The sequence below is a fragment of the Chelonia mydas genome, chromosome 1 (genome assembly GCF_015237465.2).
Source record: "Chelonia mydas isolate rCheMyd1 chromosome 1, rCheMyd1.pri.v2, whole genome shotgun sequence".
NCBI classification, from domain to species: Eukaryota; Metazoa; Chordata; order Testudines; family Cheloniidae; genus Chelonia; species Chelonia mydas.
Window position 1 is genome coordinate 266,876,632 of NC_057849.1, and position 24,696 is coordinate 266,901,327.

General features: G+C 41.6%; 1 protein-coding gene across 1 annotated transcript in view; it reads right to left on the bottom strand.

Annotated features, from left to right (window-relative positions):
* PLXNC1 (plexin C1) overlaps nucleotides 1–24,696 on the bottom strand; it is a 97,908-nt gene that overhangs the window by 63,312 nt on the left and 9,900 nt on the right. The window contains exons 2-9 of the mRNA XM_037885064.2: nucleotides 21,358–21,486; nucleotides 19,056–19,190; nucleotides 17,184–17,284; nucleotides 10,847–10,961; nucleotides 7,578–7,737; nucleotides 2,639–2,708; nucleotides 865–964; nucleotides 665–748 (exon numbers count right to left, since the gene is read on the bottom strand). Of these exons, the coding sequence (XP_037740992.1) occupies nucleotides 665–748; nucleotides 865–964; nucleotides 2,639–2,708; nucleotides 7,578–7,737; nucleotides 10,847–10,961; nucleotides 17,184–17,284; nucleotides 19,056–19,190; nucleotides 21,358–21,486 (894 nt within the window). The remainder of the gene's footprint in view (nucleotides 1–664; nucleotides 749–864; nucleotides 965–2,638; nucleotides 2,709–7,577; nucleotides 7,738–10,846; nucleotides 10,962–17,183; nucleotides 17,285–19,055; nucleotides 19,191–21,357; nucleotides 21,487–24,696) is intronic.

The window sequence follows — 24,696 nt, forward strand, 5'->3', positions numbered from 1 at the left end:
CATCTATTTATAGCAGCCATGCTATCTTGCAGAAAATGAGAAACCAAATAGGTAGCAACTTTCTGTGTACCCATTATCCATCAATCAACCCCTCTTCAATACCTACTTCTCTTCTGACACCTACAGTAAATCAGCAAACCACTGATGGCTAAGCTGAGTAGCACCAACTGCTTCTGTTTATTTAATTTTATCAAACATTTAAGATTGTTTGGAACCATCAAGAAAGCGAGAATGGTCTTGTGGTTAAGTCACTTAGGACACTGGAGATCTGAGTTCAGTTTCTGGTTCTGCCACAGAATCCTCCTGTGACTTTGCACAAGTCATTTAATCTCTTTGCCTCATTCTCCATTTGTAAAGTAGGGCTGGTAATACTTCCTACCCATCCTTTGTCTATGTACTTTGTACGGTGTTTGAGGGAAGTACTATATCTTTCTATGTATATGTACAACACCTAGCAGAGTGGAGCCCAAATCCTGGTTTGTGCCACTAAGCACTATTTAATATAAATAAAAATAATGAAAAACAAGCCTGTGCAATAATTATATAACCAATTAATTCTCTTATAATTACCCTTGCCTTCCTTCCAACCTTCCCTCCTTTAATCTGAGCTTTTCCCCTGATCAATTTGTGCATCATTTACATCTATCTAAAAATGTTAGCTAACCTCTGACATCTGTGTAGTAGCATTCCTTTGGGAAGCAGTAGTGGCTGGCACATTCCCTTGTTTGACAATCAGATGACAATCATCCTGAAAAATTCAAAACATTCTGTCACATCAAAATGAACAGTAAACATACATTTGCTCAAATAATAAAAAAGGTACCACAGAAAATGTTAAGTTCTATATATCCCAAAGAATTTTACCTGAACTTGCCCAGAACCATCAGGCTTGCAGGCAACAAAGGGAGAGATATGCTTTATTTCACACAAGGCACAAACATCAGTGCTGATACATCTTGAGCAACTGGCAATACATAAAACAGACAGCTTGCATCAAATATAGGGATTAAGCAAATACGTTAAGAAACACATTTGTGAACATGAAATTTCAAGTTATGCAAAAAGTACAAACCTAGCAGAACAACACTGTAAATCTTTACACTACATTAAAATGAGCAAAACACTTATCCGTATTATAATCTCCAGTAGGTCCCGTGTTCTACTCACCAAGGAGAAAGAAGAGAGGCTCCCTACAACTCTTCCCTATCTCAGTGTTTATTACAGTCAGAAAAGGAAAAGTGTTGATTGGGGGTATAGGAACACAGGACACAGAACTGGAAAGGACCTCCTTGGATCATTAAATCCAGTCCCCTGCTATCGCAGGCAACCCTGTCATAAATATAATCTTGTTCATAATCTACCCACATCCTGTGTGAGTAACTCCCACTGCTCTCAGTAAGAGTTTTCAGTGCAAAATAAGCCCAGAATATGGTGCTAAAGAATGGATGTGTAAATATAAATGCCCCTCAGGTTTCAATATTACTATTATTTAATTAGGTGTTACTTTCTGCTGTTAACATCACAACATATGACATCCCTGCTTTAATAGCAGCAAACACCTAAAGACAGAGGTGGGAAAAATACAGCCTGTGGGCCACATCTGACCTGCGGGACCGTCCTGCCCAGCCCTTGAGCTCCCGGCCGGGGACGCTAACCCCTCCCCTGCTGTCCCCCCTCCCCCGCAGCCTCAGCTCGCCACACCGCCAACGTTGTGGCCTGCCACTCCTGTGGGGCAGCGCAGCTGTGTAGCTGGCTCCGGCCGGGCCATGTGGCTGCGAGCTTCTGCTCCTCTGAGAGGCATGGTAAGGGGACGGGGAGCAGGGGGGTTGGATAAGGAGCAGGAGGTCCTGGGGGGCGGTCAGGGGACAGGGAGCAGTTGGATGGGGCGGAGGTTTGGGGTGGGTCATGGGACGGAGAACAGGAGGGGTTGGATGGGGGAGGGTCCTGGGGGATGGTTAGGGGCGGGAGTGTGGATAGGGGTCAGGGCAGTCAGAGAGCACGGGGGATGGGATAGGGGGTGGGGTCCCAGGAGGGGGCGGTCAGGGGACAAGGAGCAGAGTGGTGGTGGATGGATTGGGGGTTCTGAGGTGGACAGTCAGGGGGTGGGAAGTGAAAGGGGGCAGATAGGGGGCAGAGGCCAGGCTGTTTGGGGAGGCACAGCCTTCCCGACCCTTCCATCCATAGTTTCACAACCCCAATGTGGCCCTCGGGCCAAAAAGTTTTCCCACCCCTGCCTTCAGATGAACTTCACACACTTTTCTGGGTCTTCTGTATCCATTCATCCAGGTTAGACCACAGGAGGGTACAGCATGGTCCTCAGCCCTTACACAGGTAAAATGTCTGCTGATTTCCAGGTTACAGCCTTTATTATTTCAGTGAGAGCTAGCATTGTTATAACAACTCTCCTGTAGCTGCCAGGGGCTTATAAGAAATCTCTTTTTATCATTTGTTTTTAAAACAGACACCACATGAAAGCAGCTTTATAAAGCCACAAAAAAGAAGAGAGGATATAGGCCAGGAAAAAGGATTTCTCGGCCTCTGCTGAAGTGCATCCCCCTTTTTAAATACTTTTAAAAAACAACATGTACACACCTCAGATACACAGCCCTTAGTCATCATATTTAGAAAACAAACTTACGTTTTCAACTGAAATGTTTCTGACAAATTCCAAGAATCAGAGATGAGTGTCACTTCAACAGCTGAAATATCTGAAAAAAAGGTTATCTGTATTAGATGTACATTGGTTACCCTGCTATAAGAAATAACTAAATATTCATTGACTTAATCTTAGCAGCCAACGTACATCAAGTTGCATCCTGGTTGGTATGTTTGTCCTTTCTCTCTCTCTCTCCCCTCACATACACACTTTTGCTTTATATAAAAACAACCACAACAACAACATTTTGTCTTTCTACAGCACCTTTCATCCAAAATTCTCAAAACACTTTACACACTTTCATGATTTAAGCTTGGCATCACCCCTGTGAGGCAGGAAAGTAATATTATCTTCATGCTAACAGATGAGGAAACTCCCCCACAGAGAAAGTAAGTGACTTCCCCAAGATTACACAGCATGTCTGTGGCAAAACCAGAATTTCCCAACTTCCAGGCTTGTGCTTTAACCATTAGACAGGTCCTTCTCTTCACAAACAATACTTCCTTCTCTTTCTGTCTCAAACCCTTCTACAGATTGTGCTATCTACATAGTAGCAATTTTTATCCTGTTTAAATATTTTATGACTACATGAGTTGATTTGCTATTATTTCAGCCAGTAATTACTATACCAATAATTCATTGGCAGCTATGGAATGAAAGAATATCTTCCTCTCATAAGCTGAATATCACACTCAAAAGCATAGCCAGACATTTGCCACTTAAGCTATAATGTGTGCTTTGCAACGGTCCCTTATATTTTTGTGAGTGTGTGTGCGTGCCTGCATGCACATGCATGCAGAATCAATAACTGCCCGAGCTCAAGTTACACCTACCCACCTATGTGTGTTAGCTGGTCAGGGTCAACCCTGGGATGAACACTGACTTTGGGACTACTCATAGGCTTAAGTACTTTGCCACAATGGAGCCAGAACGCCAGATTTTTAAAGGTATTTTAGTTGTTTAAAGATGCAGATAGGCACCTAGCAGGATTTGAAAATTCACACTAAGGCATATTGGCATCTTTAGGCACTTAAAAATCTTTAAAAATCTGGTCCATAGCACATAAAGTTAACAACACGCCTAAGTCACTGCATGATCAGAGACTTAATTGGTTATAATTCACCATTTATTGATAAGTGCTTGAATGGGGGGAGGGGAGAGAGAATGAGCAAAGGAAAGATATTCTGCTGCTTCTTGTGGAGTTTATGCCGTCTTTAAATACTAAAAACAAATTACTTTTATCCGTGGCTGATCAACTTGTTAGTGGAAAAACAGCTGTTGATTTCAGTATGAGCTGGACTGAGCCCAAGAAGAATGCATCAGATTGCACTGAGCAGTAGCTGTTTTCAAAGCATTTTCCCTGGTGAGATGATCACAGGAGTCTCGCAAAGGCCCTTTCTCACAGGATGAAGGCAACTTAATATCAGATAGCATGTACTTTTCAACATACACCCACGGTTCTATTAGTAACTGATTTGCAGCAGTAGTCATAACTGTAGTAAAATGACTGTAGCACCTGGAAGCTCTAGTTGAGCTCAGGACCCCATTTCTGCTAGGCATTATACAAACACAAAGTAAGCAACAGAAGCTCCCCGCATAAAAAAAGAGGGGGGAAGTGACAAATTCTACAACTGTGCTTACGTGGCTCATGGGAATGAGTCAATAATAGGCATATAGAAGTTCCTAATGTATTTATGACACTACTTGCATTTTTAAAAGTCCATTAATATGTATTTACAAAAGGCAGCTTAATGCCCTGGAGTCATCCTCTATTTTCCCAGCTGTCACACACTTATGACAAAAGCTTTTTCCTTTTGTTTTTAACAATCAATATTATAAAAAGATGTCGACACACACAGAAATACATTTAAGTAACCGTTAGGGCTGTGAAGCCTGTGACTCCAGTCGGAGTTTTGCCTGAGCAATGACTGTAGGATGAGATTTTAAGACCCTGACACTGCAAGGAACTCCCAGTGGGAACAAGACTCCATCTGTGCAGAGCAAAATCAAGAATGTTCATAAATTAAAGCTGATGTTTCATTTATCCCTTTACATGGGAGTATTAAAAGAGGAGCAGATCTATGCATACTTTTATGTATCTTTTGGGCTACAATACCTAGGAAAAGAGAAAAGGTTAATGCTAAAGAGTTTTAGCTTCTACTTTAAATTTCCTTAACCCACTGTTTTTTGTCCAACTCTCAGTACTATTTAAAGACGTTTTATTTTTGTGTTCACTAATATAATTGCATCCTTGCCTTTCATTTGTTTTAGAGCTTTCTTTTCTGCTTTGGCACCAGCAGTTTCCGTATGCGTCCACACAGATCCATGAAGCAATGCATAAGGAAAAAAAATTATGTTACTAATTGAACAGAAACTGGTGTCATGGATTACCTTCTGAGCTATTTTGGGACTGAATCCTGAATTCCAGAAAGTGAATTCCAAATTTATAATAATTCACAATCTGATTCTAACACTTACACTCATCCAGTCAGGAAACGTACCACATGACCTAACTGTCCAATCAGAACGATTCAGATTTCTAATACTCACAACTAACTGCTCATGAACCAAGTCATGGACTAAGAATTACTGCAGAATGATGCAGTGAATAACTCTGAATAATGAACGAAATAAAGAATAGATTTGTTCACAGTCTGTTTACTGTCTTTTTGCAGGCAATTCACAAATATAAAGAGGCAAAATTTATCAAATAAATTATTCTTTACGATTATCACTCAGCCAATCACCATTGAATCCTAAGTTTTTCTGTTATCTACAGTTGATAAACAATGTATTGTAAAAACACTGTTCACTAATGTTAAACTATAATTCAGATATACATACCCAATTTTTTCTCTCATTTCACACTGGCACAACAGTATTAAAAGCCAAATTCTGGTCTCCCACTTGAGAACAGAATTTGATTCTCAACCACTAATTCACATTCGTTTTCAACATCTCTTGCCAGTAGTCTCCAAACAAAGCTATTTTCCAAGAAAAAGTTAAGCGACTGTATGAGAAGGTATTAAACACCATATCTGACAATATAAACAAAATCAACCCTGCCCCTCAGTTTAATTCAGATTGAGGTCAATAGGCATTTCACCATGTCATTGAGGATAGAATTGAGCCCAAAGTAGGTATAACATTATAATCATGAATGTATGTGTGACAGAGGCTATCTTAGACAACACAGCAGGGGCTGGACCAAGCACTTCCAGAGCTAAAAGGCTGAACTAGTATAGGTTGAGCTAAAGAGACAAAGCTTCCCAGATGGCGGTTGAAAGAACTCAAATTCTCTGCAGATTGGCTCAGAAGGGGACCTCTAACATGTTCAGTAGAGGGTTCATATAAACAAAACTTGAATGAACAAGCACACTCTAATATGTTCAAATCACTTGCCAAAATAAGAATCAAGTGTTTTTCAAATGAAAAACCTCAATACAAAGCATGATCTACATCAGTGGTCACCAACCAGTCGATCGCGATCGACTGGTTGACCCTGGAGCCTCTGCCAGTTGATAGCGATCTCCGGCCGCTAAAAGCCGGTGGCGCAGCAGGGCTCACGTAGGCAGCCTGCCTTCCCTGCCCCACGCCACTCCTGGAAGCGGCTGGCTGCTGGCACATCTCTGTGGCCCCGTGGTGTGTGTGGGTGTGTGTGTGAGTGAGTGAGGCGGCTCCGTGTGCTGCCCCCGCCCCCAGCACTGTCCCTGCCCTGCGGGGGCAGCGCTTACAGGCGCAGGCAGTGCATAGAGACCCGCTCCCATCCCCCCAGGAGCCGCAGAGATATGACAGCAGCCAGCTGCTTCTGGGAGCAGTGTGGGGCCAAGGCAGACAGGCAGCCGACCGGGAGCTGTCTGTGGTAAGCACCTCCCGGATGGAGCCTGCACCTCGCACCCCCTCCTGCACCCTAGACCCCTGCCTGAGCCCAGAGTCCTCTCCTGCACCCAAACTCCCTCCCAGAGCCCGCACCCCTCACCCCCTCCTGCACCCCAATCCCCTCCCCCAGCCTGGAGCCCCCTCCTGTACCCAAACTCCCTCCCAGAGCCTACACCCCGGCCTGCACCCCAATCCCCTCCCCCAGCCCAGAGCCCCCTCCTGTACCCAAACTCCCTCCCAGAGCCTGCACCCCGGCCTGCACCCCAACCCCCTGCCCCAGCCCAGAGCCCCCTCCTGTACCCAAACTCCCTCCCAGAGCCTGCACCCCGGCCTGCACCCCAACCCCCTGCCCCAGCCCAGAGCCCCCTCCTGCACCCCAATCCCCTGCCCCAGCCCGGAGCCCCCTCTTGTACCCAAACTCCCTCCCAGAGCGCACACCCCTCACCCCGTCCTGCACCCCAACACTCCGCCCCAGCCTGGACACCCCACAGTTAAGAATGTTACACTGATTTGTGACAATCCCTGAAGGATTTTGGATCTATAAACCACAAATGACACTAACAAAAAGTAAAACTCATGAAATGTCCAGTGGATTCTATGAGATTAGGTACAATGTGACTATATGACCCCTGCACCCAAACTCCCTCCCAGAGCTTGCACCCCTCACTCCTGCACCCCAACCCCCTGCCCCAGGTTCAGCCTGGAGCCCACTCCCACACTCTGAACCCCTTGGCCCCAGCCCAGAGCCTGCACCCCCTCCCGCACCCCAACCCCCTGCCCCAGCCTGGTGAAAGTGAGTGAGGGTAGGGGAGAGCAAGAGACGGAGGATGGGGGGGATTGGAGTGAGCAGGGCGGGGCCTCAGAGAAGTAGCAGAGCAGATCCTGGGTTGATCTTAAATTCAAAAAGTGATCTTGTGCGTAAAAAGGTTGGAGACCACTGATCTACATCTTATGCTCACTGGGCATGTATTCACTGTTGGTTTTAATCAGTTATGAAGGATAATGAATAAGTATTTAATATGTGGATGCTAAATAAACATACCCCTATTGATTAGTGTTGCATTATTTAGATTGCAGGAGCAGTTCATGATTTGTGGCTCTTCCATTTTACAAAGTACTTGGTTGGTTTTTGTATCTTTCACAATACAAACAAAATGTCTTTTGGAGAGCGCTGAAACATCTCCAACTGCAGTCACAACAATCTAAAAAAAAAAAAAGTAAAAATACAATTGATTACTTGCAATATTTATTAAATTGCCTTCCTGTCTTCACACAAGTTCAAACTATATGAAGTGCAGAGAAAAACTACCATGTCAGAAGCAGACAGATTCACCAGAGGTCTGTCAAAGGGAATTCCAAGCAGGGAAGGATACAAAAAAGATGTTGATGAGAGCTACTGCACTACTGACTTGTTAAAATCAGAGGTTTGTGAGTAGGGAGAAAAATTATTTTTGAATATTTTGACAACTGTTTAATTGAATTTTGCTTTGACAGTGTTATGCTCCTTTATATTGCCTTTTCAAAAATACAGGAACTCCTCACTTAAAGTCATCCCAGTTAACGTTGTTACATTGCTGATCAATTAGGGAACATGCTCGTTTAAAGTTGTGCAGTGCTCCCTTCTAACGTCCTTTGGCAGCTGCCTGCTTTGTTCACTGCTTGCAGGAAGCGCAGCCTGGTGCAGCTAGCTGATGGGGGCTTGGAACTAGGGTGGATCGGCAGCCCCTCTACCAGCTCCCCGCTTCCCTAAGTTCCCTATGCAGCAGCTGCCCAGCAGGCTGTCAATTGCTGGCAGTTCAGCTGTCCCTCCCCCACTGCCATGTGCTGCTCCTGCCCTCTGCCTTGGAGCTGCTCTCCAGAGCCTCCTGCTTGCTGTGGGGGGTGGAGGGGAAGAGGGGGGCTAATATCAGGGTGTCTCCCTCCCCCCTGCTCCTGCACCCCGCTTACCCCATCTTCCATAGAGCAGTGGGGACACATGACATTCCCGGAGGCAGCAGCTGAGGTGGGTCTCAGCTTGCTGATCTAATTAACAAAGCAGTGTATTTAAGACAGGGATCAGCATACTTAAAGGGGAAATGCACATCTCTCTCTCTCTCACACACAGACACACACAGACACAGGGTGTGTGTCTCTGTCTGCTATGCTGTCTCCCCTCCCTTCATTCCTTTTGCCTTGTAGAGCGTGAGGCTACATTAACAACGAGTTAATCTTTGAGGGCTAGTTCATCATTTAGCAGTAAGGCATTCCCTGGGAAATATCCTACCCTCCGACTTCACCACCACAACCAAGCTTCACAATCATCATTGCTGTGTACCAGTATTTAATTGTTTGTTTAAAACTTATACTGTGTGTGTGTGTGTGTGTGTATATATATAAATATAATATAATCTTTTGTCTGGTGAAAAACATTTCCCTGGAACCTAACCCCCCCATTTACATTAATTCTTATGGGGAAACTGGATTCACTTAACATCGTTTCGGTTAAAGTTGCATTTTTCAGGAACATAACTACAACGTTAAGTGAGGAGTTCCTGTATTTGTGTCAGTCTGTATAAATGTTCATGGAAAGTTAACTTTTGGGTCTATATCCAAAATTCATTTAATTACAACATAAAATCTGTTTTGTACTAAATTGGTTGCAAGTAATTTATAAATGTTAACTCAAGCAATCAAGAAACAAAATGAATATCATACAAATTGGGTGGCCAACCAGAGCTCAAAAAGTGAATACTCAAAGCAATACTTGTGGTGAACAGATAATGAGCAAATCCATAAACCGAAATTTGTTTGGAAGAAACCTCCAAACAATCTCAGATAGTGAGCAATTTAGTACAAAATGCAGTTTGTTCATGGACAATTCTCCAAAGGACAAAGGGGCTGTGTTTGCCCAACATATTAATCATTATGAATTGTTTACCCCACTCAAGTCAAGAATAATTGATCAGGTGATAGTGGTGGTGCTGACTGCAGGTGGGACACTTGTAGTGTTGGCATGAGCAGTAAGAGTGACACTGGCTTCGGAATAAGCTATAAACAGCTTTAGGCCTCATGGTGTTTAGCACAAACATATTTCAATCTTTTTCTTATTGCCAGAAATATGTCACAAAAATGGAGGGAATATAGAAAAGAGAAGCAAAAACAGTCATGCTGCTGGAGTGACTGATGTATGAGGAAAGATTAACAGAGGTAAAGATGAATAGGCTGGCAAAGAAACAACTAAACTGGGGGACATGATACCAGCCTACAATGATTTAAAGGATGTGATCAACGAGGAGATAGAAGAATTATTTAAGAGGGTACAGAGGATATATCAATATAAAGGGATGAAATTAAGACTATGGAGACTGAACACCAGAAAAAAAAAATCTCAAAGTGAGATCTACTACAGAAGGAACAAAAGCTGCATCGGTATGCTTATAGAAAACTAGACTCCACAGTACATATTCTTTTTTTTTTTGTGCTAACAGGGGGACCCTTTTTGAACTCCTATAGAATTTTAAAAATAATTCTGTAGTGCATAGAGCACTGGGCTGGGACTCAGGAGACTTAGGCTCTATTCCCAGTTTGACCATTGGCCTGCTGGTGACCTTGGGCAAGTCACTTCACCTCCCAGTGCCTCTGTTTCCCTGCATGGGGATATCAATGCTTATCTCTTTCGTAAAGCATTCAGGTCTACTGACAAAAAGCACTGTGTAAGAGCTAGGTATTAATATTATTATATATCAATATTCATAAAATTCTGTAGGTCGTTTAGAGCAATTTCTATAGAATCTTACTGATTTCATCCCTATTAAGTTCTCTGTGGGCTTCCATCTGTAATATATTCCATTTCTCATTCCTAGGATCCTGTGATGTTTTTTCTCTATTCATTTTCATCTCAATCCTTTGCAAACACTAGTGTCATGGTCTCAAAGATTATATTTGTGTTTGTGTGCATATGCTGCCTTGTTGTCTGACTTATAAAACCTGGAACCAGTTAGTGCATTTCATAGATACTCTCTGGACAACATAAGTGGTAAAGTCACAATATAATTAAATCACTCCCTTGGTCAGCATAATGAAGTACTGAGTCAGCACAATAAAGCAAGGCCTTATGACCCACCTTGTGGCTGAGAAGCAAAGAGGTATAAGGGGAGCATCTATCATATCTATAAATTCACCCAGTTAGAGTCTCCACTATATTTGACAGTTTTTGAGATGGACAGGTGCTGGTTTATGGACTGTAGTGACCAAAAGAGGAAAGTTACTGTAAGTGATGCAACAGTACATTTAAAATGACAAACAAATACACATACAACTGTTTTTACATACCTTGTTTCTACCAATGAGAAGTATCTGGATTGTCAGGCATTTACCAGCTTCATGTGAAATGTTAACCCAGTCCCCTGAGTTATTTGAATGTGAACAATTTCCTTTTAAAGTGCACCTAAAAAAAAATACCACACATACACACACAAAATTTCACTAGTCAATACTTCTTTATACTAGCTTCAGTACCAGATGCAGTGCTTTAATTTATTCAGTATCTTACTGAATTTTAACAGGAACCCAGCTGCTACCATAAAAATCTATAGGAAAACAGTCAGACAAATCTTCTAGTCGTATTTAGTATTTCAAAATAAATACACAGCACAATCATTTATGCATTTAGGCCCTGATTCAGCAAAGTATTCTGAAGTTAATGGGACTTTATTTAGAAATGCACTTACACATCTGAGTTAAGACGGTCTTAGGGGGCCTGGAGTCTGGTCCTGGCTAAGAACATAAGAATGGCCATACGGGGTCAGGCCAAAGGTCCATCCAGCCCAGTATCCTGTCTACCGACAGTGGCCAATAGCAGGTGGTGCCCCAGAAGGAGTGAGCCTAACATGTAATGATCTAGTGATCTCTCTCCTGCCATCCATCTTCACCCTCTGACAAACAGAGGCTAGGGACACCACTCCTTACCCATCCTGGCTAACTCTTCCCACTGACTCTAATGGGCTTTGGGATCAGATCCCTGTCTCTGACAAGGTATAGCAAAATATATTTTGCTAGTATTAAAGTATAAATTAAATCAGAGGTGGGAGGGGTAGGCACATGAAGTTCAATTAATATCAAATTGTTGTAGAAAATATACACTGTAAATCAGACTGCACAGAAGTATGTTTGGACAGAAGACCGTGGAGCAACCAGGAACTTTTGAATTGTTTTAATAAAGCATTCATTTCCAGGAGGCAAATAATAACAAAACTATTCAAAACTGGTTTGTTTGAACCATGTGGAATGAAAAATATTATGCCTCAATCCCGAAAACACATATGTGTATGATTAATTTTACTTACATGGAACTACTCAAGAACCTACAATTAAGCATGTTTGGGGCTTTAATTAATAAAATTCCTGAAGTAACAGATCCTGACAGGGGATTCAATGGGATTTTTCAGGGTTCACTACATGAAAGCATGTTTAGACAAACACTGAATTATCCTAAAAGGAAAAATAAATAAAAGACTGAAGAAACCCCCCCACAAGATGCCTAAAAATCAAGATGTTGATAGCATGAACAGAGTCAAGCAAGTGGCCACTTTCTGTGTACTCTAACTCAGGAAACTGAATTCCTGTTGTACCAGAAACTGCTGAGGCCCTCACAGACAATGCTAAGATCCTAACCTTACTGTAAGAAATTAACAATGTGGTTGACAAGGTTTCACTTGAACTAAATGGGACAAATTCAGCTCTCATGTACACTCTTGCAACCATACTGACTTCAGTGGGATCACACAGGTGCACATGAAAAACCCCACTTTTTGAAATGCCCTTTTCTAGTTGCCTAACTTGACAAACACACTCAGCAGCTCACTCAGCAAAGTTATATTTTCGGAGAATCGCAGCATCTTTAATAGTTCACATGAAATATTACAGAATGCATAGCGGCAGTCAAGAAATCAAACAGTACTTACAAATGCAAACCACGCACCCCAGAATTCAGAGAGTGTCAGAAAAACACCCAGCCATATTTATAAAGGTACAGCAAGTACCACTCAACTTCTAGTGGCAGGGAAAGCCTCAGGCACAGCAGTATTTATTATTCCGCAGCAGGCACAAGGGAATAGATGCCAGCAGGCAAAAACCAAAACAATACATACGTTAAACTATAGAAGAGAGACACTCTCTCAAGACAGCAAGAGAGAACACTAATGTGGCTAACAGTAAAAAAGGAATCTTTAAAGACTCCCACAAATGCATAGCTCCACACTGGGCTCCTGTAATAGCCCTGGTGTCAGGTTGTTCAAACTGAGCAGACAGCCACTCCACCTTACCCCTCCATCCTGGTGGCAGTTTTTCTCGCTTTGCCTCATATATATAATGCCTGTACAACATGCAGCTATAACCACTGGGATTTTTTCCTCGCTGAGATCTAATCTAGTGAATAAAACACCAGTAACCCTTCAATCTACCAAAGAACATTCCACCATCATTCTGCACCTACTCAGTCTGTAGTTAAATCTTTCCTTGGGGATGTCAAGGTGGCCGGTGTACGGCTTCATGAAGCAGGGAAACAAGGTGTAGGCTAGGTCCCCCAGAATCACTATGGGCATTTCCACATCACCAAAGGTAATCCGCTGGTCAGGATAGAATATCCCTGAATTCAGCGCTCTCAGACGTTCTGTGTTCTTAAAGATGAGAGCATCATGCACCTTCCCTTACCAGCCTGCATTGGTTTCAATGAAGCAGCTCTGGTGATCCACTAGCACTTGCATTATCATAGAAAAATAGCCCTTTCTGTTGGTGTACTTACTAGTAAGGTAGGCTGGTGCCAAAATAGGGATATAAGTTCCATTTATCACCTCGCCACAGTTCAGGAATTCTATGGTTTCAAATCCATCCACTATTTCTTGCACATTGCCAAGAATCATAGTCCTGCATAGCCCCACACACTTGCACAACAATGGCCTCCACTGTGGATTTTCCAACTCCAAAACGATTTCTCACTGAACAGTAGCAATCTGGTATTGCAAGTTTCCAGAGAATGATCACCACACTCTTCTCTACTCTTGGTGCACCTCTCATTCTGGTGTCCCTGCACTGGAGGGCTGGAGCGAGCTCGGCACAGAGATCCAGGAACGTGGCCTTTTGCATCTTAAAGTTCTGTAGTTACTGCTCATCATCCCACACCTGCATTACGATGCAATCCCACTAGTCAGTGCTCGTCTCTTGGGCCCAGAAGTGGTGCTCCACCATCTGCAGCTGCTCATGAACACCAACAACAACCTGGAATTTTTCTTTTGCTATGTCCATCAACAAACTCTCCTCAGAGACATCATCATCTTCCTCATCTTGGTTGTTGCAGTACTTCCTGAAGGTCAGCATTCTGTATTTGCAACAGTCATGAGACTAGTGCTGAGCTCTGAGGGCTCCCTGCTTGTGTCAGAGACAGCAGAGACTAAAAGTACCACACAAGTTTATGGCATTTTAAAAAAAATGTTATAAAAATTATGGGACGTGGAAGGTACTATGGAACGGAGAAACTTGCATGCTGGGAACTTGACACCTAGCTTCCCAAAATGCCTGGCGAATCATTACTATCCCACAAAACACTGAGAAAATGTCCCAAAAGGCAGTGACTCAGGTGGGGGTGCATGGCCCACTGGGATACCTACCCCTGATGCACCACACTACATAAACACAAGCACTCCTGGTGAGTACACACAGCACCAACACAAGCAGCCAAATATACTCAGAAACTCTGGCAACTGTACATTGACATAACTTGCAATGACTGAAGTTTTTAGTGGAGACATGGCCTTAGCCCATAGTGTATAAATAATAAATTGGGATCTAACAAATCCACATTATTTTGGATCCACTGGGTACTTAGAAGTGGCTACTGGTATCTGGCAGACAGTTAGCAGCTATCAGCATTCAGATTCAGAAAATTACTAGGGAGGGAAAGAGCTATGCACTAGGAGTAAGCAGGTGAGGGTATCTGGAGCTCAGTCGTGATGGAGGCAGAGAGCTGGGACTGGATCAGTGGCACTGTACATGAGGGAGCTGGGAGGACACAAAGAAATTGATGAGAATGACTGGGAATCTTGAAGATCGGAGCAAGTTTAGAAGGACAGAATCTGGCAATGGCTGAGAGCAGGTGGCAGATTTGACAGAGTCGAGGTGGCATGGTCCAGTTTAAGTATTGTAATTAATTTCAGAATGAGATTTGCAAAATGCATGGATTTGAGTACAGACAGATGCAGAATTGAGAATCTGTCACATCTTTACCAGCAAGCAAAATATTTATTCTGTTAAAGATCCCTTTTCACAATGTGCATCACTTCATTCATAGATAATAATGAGCAGTGTATCTAGATGTACAGATTCATTACTGTATGAGGAAGTCAATAAAGGACCTTCACCTAGTTTACCACTGCGTTAACCAAAACGCCTTTTTGGTTTACTGTACTTCATCTATTTATTGTCTTGCTGCAGTATGATGGTTTCATGGTGCAAAATCACAGCCCCTTCTGAAGAAATGTGGCCTGATTTCAAAAGTTCTGATCAACTCATTTCCCACTGAAGTCAAGGGGAGCTGCAAATGAGCAGTATATTTGAAAATTAAGCTGCTCTTCAATAAGAAAAATAACAGAGATGTGCTGTATTCTTTTCCTATGTGAAATGCATAAAAACATTAGCACCTCCAATTGGATTCATTCCAACATACTTCAGTTAAGCACAGATTTACATGTGGAAATTAAATACAGATCCAGATGAAACGCTCTGTTCTGTTATTAAAAGTTTTGACAGACTGAAGGGAAAAGAAGGGGAATGTATGCACTAGCCCTTATTTAATGAAAAAGTAGAAAAAACTTTTTTTTTTGTTTCATGTATACGTTTTATACATGTACACATTTATATACGATGTACACATTTTCACATCAGAACACCACCATTTCAATCAATACTGATAATTTTATCACTTTAACATCAGGAGATGATAAGTTTTATTCAAATAAAGGAAAAGTGTATCTAAGACAAACATTTATCATTAAGTAAAGAGCAGATAAAGATAAATTATTGTACACAGAACAAGTTGTGCACTGCCCTTTTATCTGCTGACAACACCAAGTGTACTTCCGGCACACGATAAAGATGTACTACAGAGTATATTGTTTTTAGTGTATATGTAGAAACTTAAATAAAAACATTTGTTAAAAACACCTCCACCTCTTTTTCTAAAAATTCACTTTTCATCCTCAATTTGCAAAAACAAATCCATTAATATTGAAAAATCGTGTGGGTGTTAAGTAGCTCTCATGTAAACGTCTCATATAGAAAATCTGAAACCTGAAAAGCTCAATAAGGGTAATATAAATAACAAAATAACATAAAAACATAGAAACAGTTGGGTTAGACCAATGGCCCATCTAGCCCAGTACCCTGTCTTCTGAGAGTGGCCCATCTCAGATGCTGCATGGGCAATGAACAGAACAGGGCAAATACTGAGTGATCCATTCCCTGTTGTCCAGTCACAACTTCTGGCAATCAAAGATTAAAGGACACCCAGAGCCTGGGGTTACATCCCTGACCATCTTGGCTAATAGCCATTGACATATCTATCCTCCATACTGATGGACCTATCCTCCATTAACAACATAGTTTTGGTGGAACGTCTGTTCTGGGCCAGCAGAAGACAATTTGGACAAAACAAATTAAAAGATACTAGATTACTTTCCATCAACATCCGCCTAGGCCTACACAGAAAAGTGGGTCTTCAACAGCAGTCTGTTAACATCAACGTAAAACAAACCAGATGGGATTAAAATGTACAGCAGTCTGCCAAACCTGCCCATGCAGCTTCAAACAGAGCAACAAAACTAATGGCAAAAATGGGAGATGCTTAGAAAGTTGTTCCCTACTGACCTAGAAGAAAATCTTCCTAATATTTTCCATAGAGAATCAGGCAAGAATTCGAATACAATGAACCCTAATTGCTGAAGGAGATTCAGGATTTTATTTATATTTTCACATACAAAATATGCCTAGCATTAAAAAGAGGGTCTCTGGATACCTGTTCACGATTTAATACAACAAATGTTTTTTTTAAAACAGAAGAATTCACTCTTCTCACCAGTCCTACATAAATTTCATAGGGAGATCCTAAATATCCAGAGGTTAACACAGCCCCTGGAAGGCGTGGAGCCCCTTCTCATGTGACAGTAAACGTCATATATTTATAGCAAGAGGGATTCATAAAAATTCCCATGTATCTGAAGACACACTTAGGGCTTGTCTACCCTTGAAACACTACAGTGGCACAGCTGTGTTGCTGCAGCTGAGCCACTGTAGCATTTCAGTGCAGACATTACCTACGCCAATGGAAGGGGTTCTCCTGTTGGTGTAGGATGGTAATCCACCTCCCCAAGAGGTGGTATCTAGGTTGACAGAAGAATTTTTCTGTCACCCTAGCACTGACTACACGGGGGAGGGTAACGCTGGTTTGGCTATGTCTCTTGGGGTGTGAATTTTTCACACCCCTAAGAGACATAGCTATACCAATATACATTCCTAGGGTAGATCAGGCCTAAGTATATTCTGAATACAGCCCTGAATTATTAGAAATTAACATTTAATTATATGTTTTTGTCTAAAAGTCTAAACTACCAGACAATACCTTTTGCTTAAAGAACACCATCCACAGTGTGGATCCTTTGCAGATAAACATTCTTTACAGGAACCATATTTATTGCAGTTTGCAACCTGTATTCTTCTCACCTAAAAATACAGAAAGCAATAACTTATGCTGAACAGTACTAGCTCTGCTCAAAAAGGGCAAAAGGGGTAGGGGATCCAAAGGTATTTTAATGTTTATACTAATCAGCAAACTAACATCAGTACAAAGTTTGCCCTGAGTTTATTTCATGAACCTCATAAAATGAATGTTTATTCTTTGCCTTTAAACAAATCTACAGCAAGCAAGTGATATACTTAAAAAAATAGATATCCACTGGATATCTGTGGAGTTTCCTCATTAGATAACTCGTAAAGTAAAGTACATTTTAGTCTGGAAAACTAGCTATTAGGTTCTAACTTCTGAAAAATCCCATGCTACCATAAGTGGATACAGGAGAAATACTGGAGTAGCACAGTGAATTATGTATAATAGAAAGGGATATGTTTATGATGAATCTTCTAGTTTAGCAGAGCATGGATTTGTGCCTCTTCAAAATCAAATTCTTAAATGGTGCAATGAATGTGCATCCAAAAATGCATGTGCAAAAAATGCATCTGTGCATGTAAGTAGATATTTGCATGTATGCATTGGGTAAACTGGTACAAATGCATGGAATTATGAAACATGCATACAAAATTCCATTTCAGTGTGCAAAAACAGGTTATTGTGGATACATGTATATTTGAAAATTTGTCTCTAATATTCCAATTAACCATTTTCAAAATGAAATAATTTAAATGAAAACTATGAACATTATTTATAAATACTAAACATTTTCCTGATTCAAAAGATTTGCTTATAAATTGTATTGCAGACATTAAGATTGTTTTGTTTATTGTGGTTTTGCTCAGACCCTCGATCAACTCTTATTCCAAATATATACAATGGAACCCAATTTATTTGAAGGTCTGTGAAATAATTAGGGGTTCAGATCATTAGGGGAATTTACTAATAAATTTAAAAGTCTGTACTCAGGATCAGAAGTCTCCTTTTATGAAAGATCTTGCTAAGCCCCAAGCAAGGTTTTGGAGAGGTATTTATTCCTAAATGTTTCTCCATAGCAATTTGCTCTTCCAACAAGACTAAAGAACATCAAGCTCTTTCTTTTAAAGATCTATACCTATTTTTAGAACAGTAAACTTTTGCACTTTGAGATTCTCCATCCTTGAAAGTCAAGGGGTGTCTATAACAATTTGTAATCGTTCTGCTAGATTTTAGGGTAAAAATATGATTTTCACTGGCACTGAAGAGACTTTATCTTAAGGGAAGGCATAAAAGTCATGGGTGAAATCCTGCCCCACCAAAATGAATGGCAGTTTTGCCATTGACTTCAATAAGGCCAGGATTTCAAACCCATATATCGAGTTAACATAATTCAGTAGTATAGACTGCAAAGCCTGCTACCAAACTCCGCACATTATAGAGAACTAGCCCGCTGGCTCAAAGCTTTGTTCCCACAGAGTTAATGAGACCTGTTCATCAGCAGGTCTTCTATGCAGCTTGAGTTCAATCCTGACTGGTTCCAAACACTCTAGTCTCGATCCAGCAAAACACTTAATCACATGCTTAACTTTAATCATATGAGTACTCCCTCAATGGGAGCACATAAAAGTCAGCCTATTATGAGCTCTGCAGGTCTAAAGCCAAACTTTGGGGGATGCAGCCAAGCTTTGGTTAACTGCAGTTTGGATAATTAATAAGGTTTGATTGTAATTCAGATGAAAAGCTCTACTTATACAATGACAGAAAACTTATTAAAGTCTTCAAGATAGCAGTTAATCATTTAATCATTTTATCTAGTATTGTACCAACCTCGTTAGCAAATGACAGATATATGTAGTCACTATCCACTGGGTCAAGTACAAGTTTGGGGAAAATGGAAGATTCTTCTTCAATTTCATACAAAATTTCAGGGCAGTTCGGTTCCATGTTGTTGTTAAGAATAACCTAAAAACATGAGATGTAAAATTATCCACTAAACCCCTTGATTAACAAGAAGACAGTTAATATTTTAATCATAAATCCTTTCCATGCTCCGACAGTAGCTACATCATTAGACCACTTAGAAGACTTACTGTGACCTGATTTCTTTAGAAATGTGTCTGGTTCTCATAATGCAGAAAGTTGGAGGACAAGAACATCAGATCATATCTTCTGTAGCATAGAAACTAGATATATTTTGTACTGAATCTGGATCTCGGAGTAGGGTAGCTAATGTAATTTTTATCAGTATTAAGTCACTAACTGACATCAACATCAAACGAGGAGGAAAAGATATACCCATACTATATGAAGTGTGTAACAATTTCTATCAGTAGAGTGGAGGGTGAAGGGGTCCACAATATGAGCTAAGGTCTAAGATGTAGACCAGTGGTTCCCAAACTTTTCACATCGGGCCACTCCTTACCCCTGCCCATGCTCGGGAGACATGGTCGGGAAACTGGGGTTGAGTCGTGGCTCCCGGGGGAAGGAGGGCGCAGATAGGGATAAAGGAGTCAAGGCTGGGGCCAGAGTTGCAGCTGGGCTGGGAGCCAGGGCCGGGAGCAGAGCCGTGGCCAGGCAGCAGTTGGGGCTGGCAGCACGGGCCACATGTGGAGTTGCGGCCAGGCCAGGGACTGAGGCTGAGGGCAGAACCAGGGGGAGAGTCTCAGCCAGCATCCGGGACTGCAGCTGGGAGTGGGGCCAGAGCAGAGCTGGGGGCAGAGCACGGCTGGGTGGTCCCGCCGCGCCCCCCCCCCCCGGAATGTTCCGCCACACCGCTGTAGTGGGGTGCGCCCCACAGTTTGGGGACCACTAATGTAGACAGATCTTATGCCTTTTTCTTCTCTCAGAAGATGGAGAGTGGCCCCTACATGGCAGAGGTTCAGCCCCCTAAATCCATGGGTACTCCCACAGGCAAAGACTATCTGGGTAGAGGCTCCATGCTTCTACACTGCCACCCAAATCCCAATACTCCCTGCAGCCCCTTGACAGTACAGCTCTTGTGTGAGTAATGCTGTAAGGGACTTGGCTCCTTGGACCTCTGCTTCCCAGAACTACCCATCAAGGAAAAGGAACCTACAAAAGTTATTGCTGACTCCGTCTCCAGTCACAGGAGTTGCTTTGCCCTGGAGCTTTTGGGGTTGATGAGAGGATGCTTGTGAGTTGCTATTCCTCTTCCATATCTCACCCAACCCAAATCCACAGGTTTCTACGCCTCTTCTCTCACAAAAGTAAAAGGAGTAGGGGATCCAAAGATATTTTAATGTTTATACTAATCAGCAAACTAACATCAGTACAAAATTTGCCCTGAGTTTATTTCTTATTTCCACAAACAAGGCTAAGCAATGGAGACGTGTTCATGGTCTCCACTGAGCTATAGAAACATGAAAGCATTCAGTTTTATTTAATTATCAAAAATTGGTTTCCAGCTCCCTGGAAACAAACAGGAGAAAGTTTTTCATGGTGTATTCTACTCTACTCCAGCTGTCTGCTTACTAAAAACAGAAAGAGTCATCCTTTGCAGTGTAGACAGGAAATGCACTGTTACAGAACGCTGGAAAAAAAAATCTAAAATAAAAGAGAGTTGCCTCCCAGGTTTGACAGTGAGATAGGAAGCCTTTCATTTCTAAGTTTTTGATTCAAAACAGGCAAAGGTCAACTACTCAGCAGCCTTAGTAAAATGAGTCTGGTCTTGGTTCCTAATGGACAGATAACCACAAGACACAGAAAAGCTGTTTTTTAAAAACAGCTAGAGAAATGTAATAATATTTGATCTCCACTGGTAAACACAGACTAACTAAATGTGGTACAAACAATAAATTAAGGACTATAGATATTATTTAATTAGTGAACTATATTTGTGGATTTTAAGCAGGACATTTAATCTCATCTGGATGTTATTTTGTTCTCTGTGTTCCTCTGTCACCAAGAGACTGTAAACCAATAACTGCACATTTGAATGTTTAAAAAGTGAAAGTAACAATACTGCAGTTCTTTAAAATGCAAACAAAACAGAATATAGAGATATCCAGGTGATGATGTTAGTTTACAATATAATGTATACAATGGAACACAGGAAACATTTACTCATTAAAACACATTGATTAGGAAAAATATCCCACATTCCACTAACCTTCAGTAACTGTCCATCTCTTGTTCCCAAAAACAAAACTGTCTTGTTCAAAACTACAGTAGCATAAACAGCTGATAAATCAGAGTGAATCAAGGTGGGTGACTTTTTGACCGGTGATAACAGTTTTTGCTGAAAATCAGACAAGAGAAGAACATGTGACAAAATTATTCAACAATACTGTAAAATGCAATTAAAAAAAAAAGAAGAAGAATTCCTGGGAAGCCGCTCAGTGCCCTCCCCTTATGGACCACAATTTTTGGAGGTATTTCTATTCTCAACAGGGTTATACTCAACACAATATACTCTTGGAAATGTACAGAGAGATGTGACAGTCCTTTTGTCAATCTGGTCTGTTTAGCTATGCGAATATAAGTACTAAATAATTACTAACATAAATGGGGAGGGAAAGAAAGAATCAAAGCAGATACAGCCATTTGTTCCTTGATTCACTGTGGATATCTATCCAGATACGAAGCCTGTTATTGGTACTACTTCTCTGGCCAATTGTCTACATGTCCACCCCCACTGTACCATATTGCAAAGCCGCTCTGCTGTTTTAAAGTCTATAATGTCCAGATCTACTATAAATTACTGGCTCCCACTCCATATAATCCTCAGTGTACCTTCATCTGGGTCCATGGAACCCTGCTTCAGACCTGAAATATTTTCAGAAGCCTCTTTTAATAAATGCAGTTACCCAGGATACAGAAGGTATAGATTCAAACAAATAGGTGTTGTTGTTTTTTCTCTTGCCAGAAAATGAAGTGCTTCACCCTTCCTTTTTTGGTTTCCTGCTTTGCAGTAAAGGAAGCTGAATCTTATAGAATATATTGCTAGACCATAAGAACTAGAAAGTGCCATACAATTTGTGACATTGTAGGCATTAAATACAGTTTATTCCCTTGCTTTCCCCTCCATCATAACTCTGTTACACATAAAATTAAAGTTTCCGTATTTAATTTAGATCCAGTAACAGTCTTCATGATAAAAATATAATAACTAAATGCTATAACAAAAATTAAAAAACTCTGTGAAGATGTAACTATGATATAATATTATTATAGACATATTTTAATAACAAATTAATTACTTTATTAACAGGCTGGGCCAAAATACTGGTGTAAGATTTACACTACAGAGACAAAAAAGTGTTTAACCCACTATGTCTAAACAAAACGTATCTGTGGGAATTTCAATTCCAAGCATCACCCACAATTCTTTGTTGAAGCCGAGTTGTAAAACTATATTAATTTATGGAAATACCTGGGCAACTCCAGCATAAGAAAATGTAGGGCAATATCACTTTAGAAAATTATTTTTATATCATACAAAAAAATGGACAATTTATTATTAATCGTATTATATAGGACCCTCCAAAGACCCCAACCAAGATGAGGGCTCCATTGTGCTACATGTTTTAGAAACACATAGTCAGAGACATGCCCTGCCCGAAACGGCTTACAATCTAAAACTGCAAACCTGGACATTGTTCCTCACAGGCAGATCCCTACACCCGTATGGAGCTTCATCAAAGTCAGGAACCTAACTAGCTCCCTTGGAAGATCTGGTCATAGACAAAGGATGGGGGACAGGAAGCATTATCCTCCCCATGTTACAACTGGGGATTTTAGAAAAATGACACGACTTCCCACGTTCCCACAGAGTGCACCTGTGACAGAGCACGCCAAGTCCAGTGACAAGGCCATCATCCAACGGAAAGAGAATATGTTTCTGCAATGTAAATCCACTCTCAATTAAAATATTTTCCTGTAACTTAAATTAGTTACTTTCAATTAGTTTGTAGAAAGCGCATTTGAAAAAAAAAAAACTTGATTAACTTTGATTATTTAAAAAATATATATCTTTTTTCAAGGGGTTGGAAAACACAGAGATTGTGATGCAGGACCCTGCTTAAAGCACTCTCATGGCGGCGCGTTAACGTTGCCGCCCCTTTTGGGCCCCCCCATTGGTGGCCTTGCTGGGTCCCTGGTGGCAGGGCCGCTGATAAGGGGGCGCAAAACGGGCAGTGACGTTAACGCGCTGCTGCTGATGGGGCGGGGGGGGGGGGGGGAGTGGGCAAAAGAAGTAGCTTCCCCAAGCCCTTTAAATCGCCACTGGAGCCCCAGGCGGCACGGGCCAGGCAGCGCAGATGGGCTGGCTGGGGGACGCTGACCCCGAGCCTCGCCCCTTCCAGGGGCGGGGGCACCGAGGGCAGAGCTGGCCCTGTACTAGTAAGAGCTTAATTTTACTTTCACCCCTGGCAGGAGTGAAAGGAAGACAAGCTACTCAAGGTGTCTTGCAGAAGCTGCACAGTTAGACCGTAGAAGGAAGGAGGAACCACCTAGACATTGAAACACTATGGTGACTGAGTTTTATTTTAACTTATATACTAGTAGATGAGCAGTGCCATTCTTTAGCTTCCTCTCTTTCTGACTGAAGAAGCAACCCTAACAAGTTTGAGAAAACATCACCCCAATTCTCCTTGCTAGATGAAGGGGCATTATAACGTTAAACTTACATGGCTGGTGAAAGGGGGAACTGGTTTGGTGGGCCATCAAAACAAAAAAATTGCCTTAACTCTTTTACAACCTATTTCCTATCTTGTCCCCTCCTTTTGGGGAGCAGCTGCTGTTCCTTTCATCCTTCTCATCCTTTTTTCACACGCATTTAGTTTTTTAACCAACCCTTTCACTTATTCCACTGGGACTAAATGGGTTATGGCAGTGCAGGGTCTTCCCAGGCTTTTCCTTTCTTAAGTAAAACCAATCTTGATTCAGCCCTAAAAATGTATTTACAGTTGGAGCTTCCTCTATGCTTCATTAGTCATACTTCTCCTCCCTTCCGTGTTCCTGTATTCCAGAACACTTCTGTGACATAGGGCCAGAAAGGGTTACACAACTAGTAGGCTAACTAACCGAGATTCAACATATTAGGAGACAATGATTGTGTTTGAGGTTGACAGTGTAACCAAATGGTTCCTGTCTATCGCTGTATTCTGTTAATTCAGAGATCAAAAGGAGATGTTAATATTTAGGTAAACTGTGAATGTTGTAATATCATTGACTTTATTTCTCTTTGAAGTTTGTGGAAACTACCTGTAAATGGCGGGAGCTGGGCAATTGCCTTTTATTAATTCATGCAGCTAATCACTGGTGGTTCTTAGGATATAGGATGTACCTTCAAAGCCACTATTGTTCACCCAAGGATTGCACGCTGTCAAGAGGCTGCTAGATAACTATAAAGAGAACTCTAGGGCCCTGATCCTATCATCTCATATCTGCTTAAACTTCATCAGGGGAAGTTTGAATTGCAAGACTGAGGTCCCCAGCTCCAAACTGG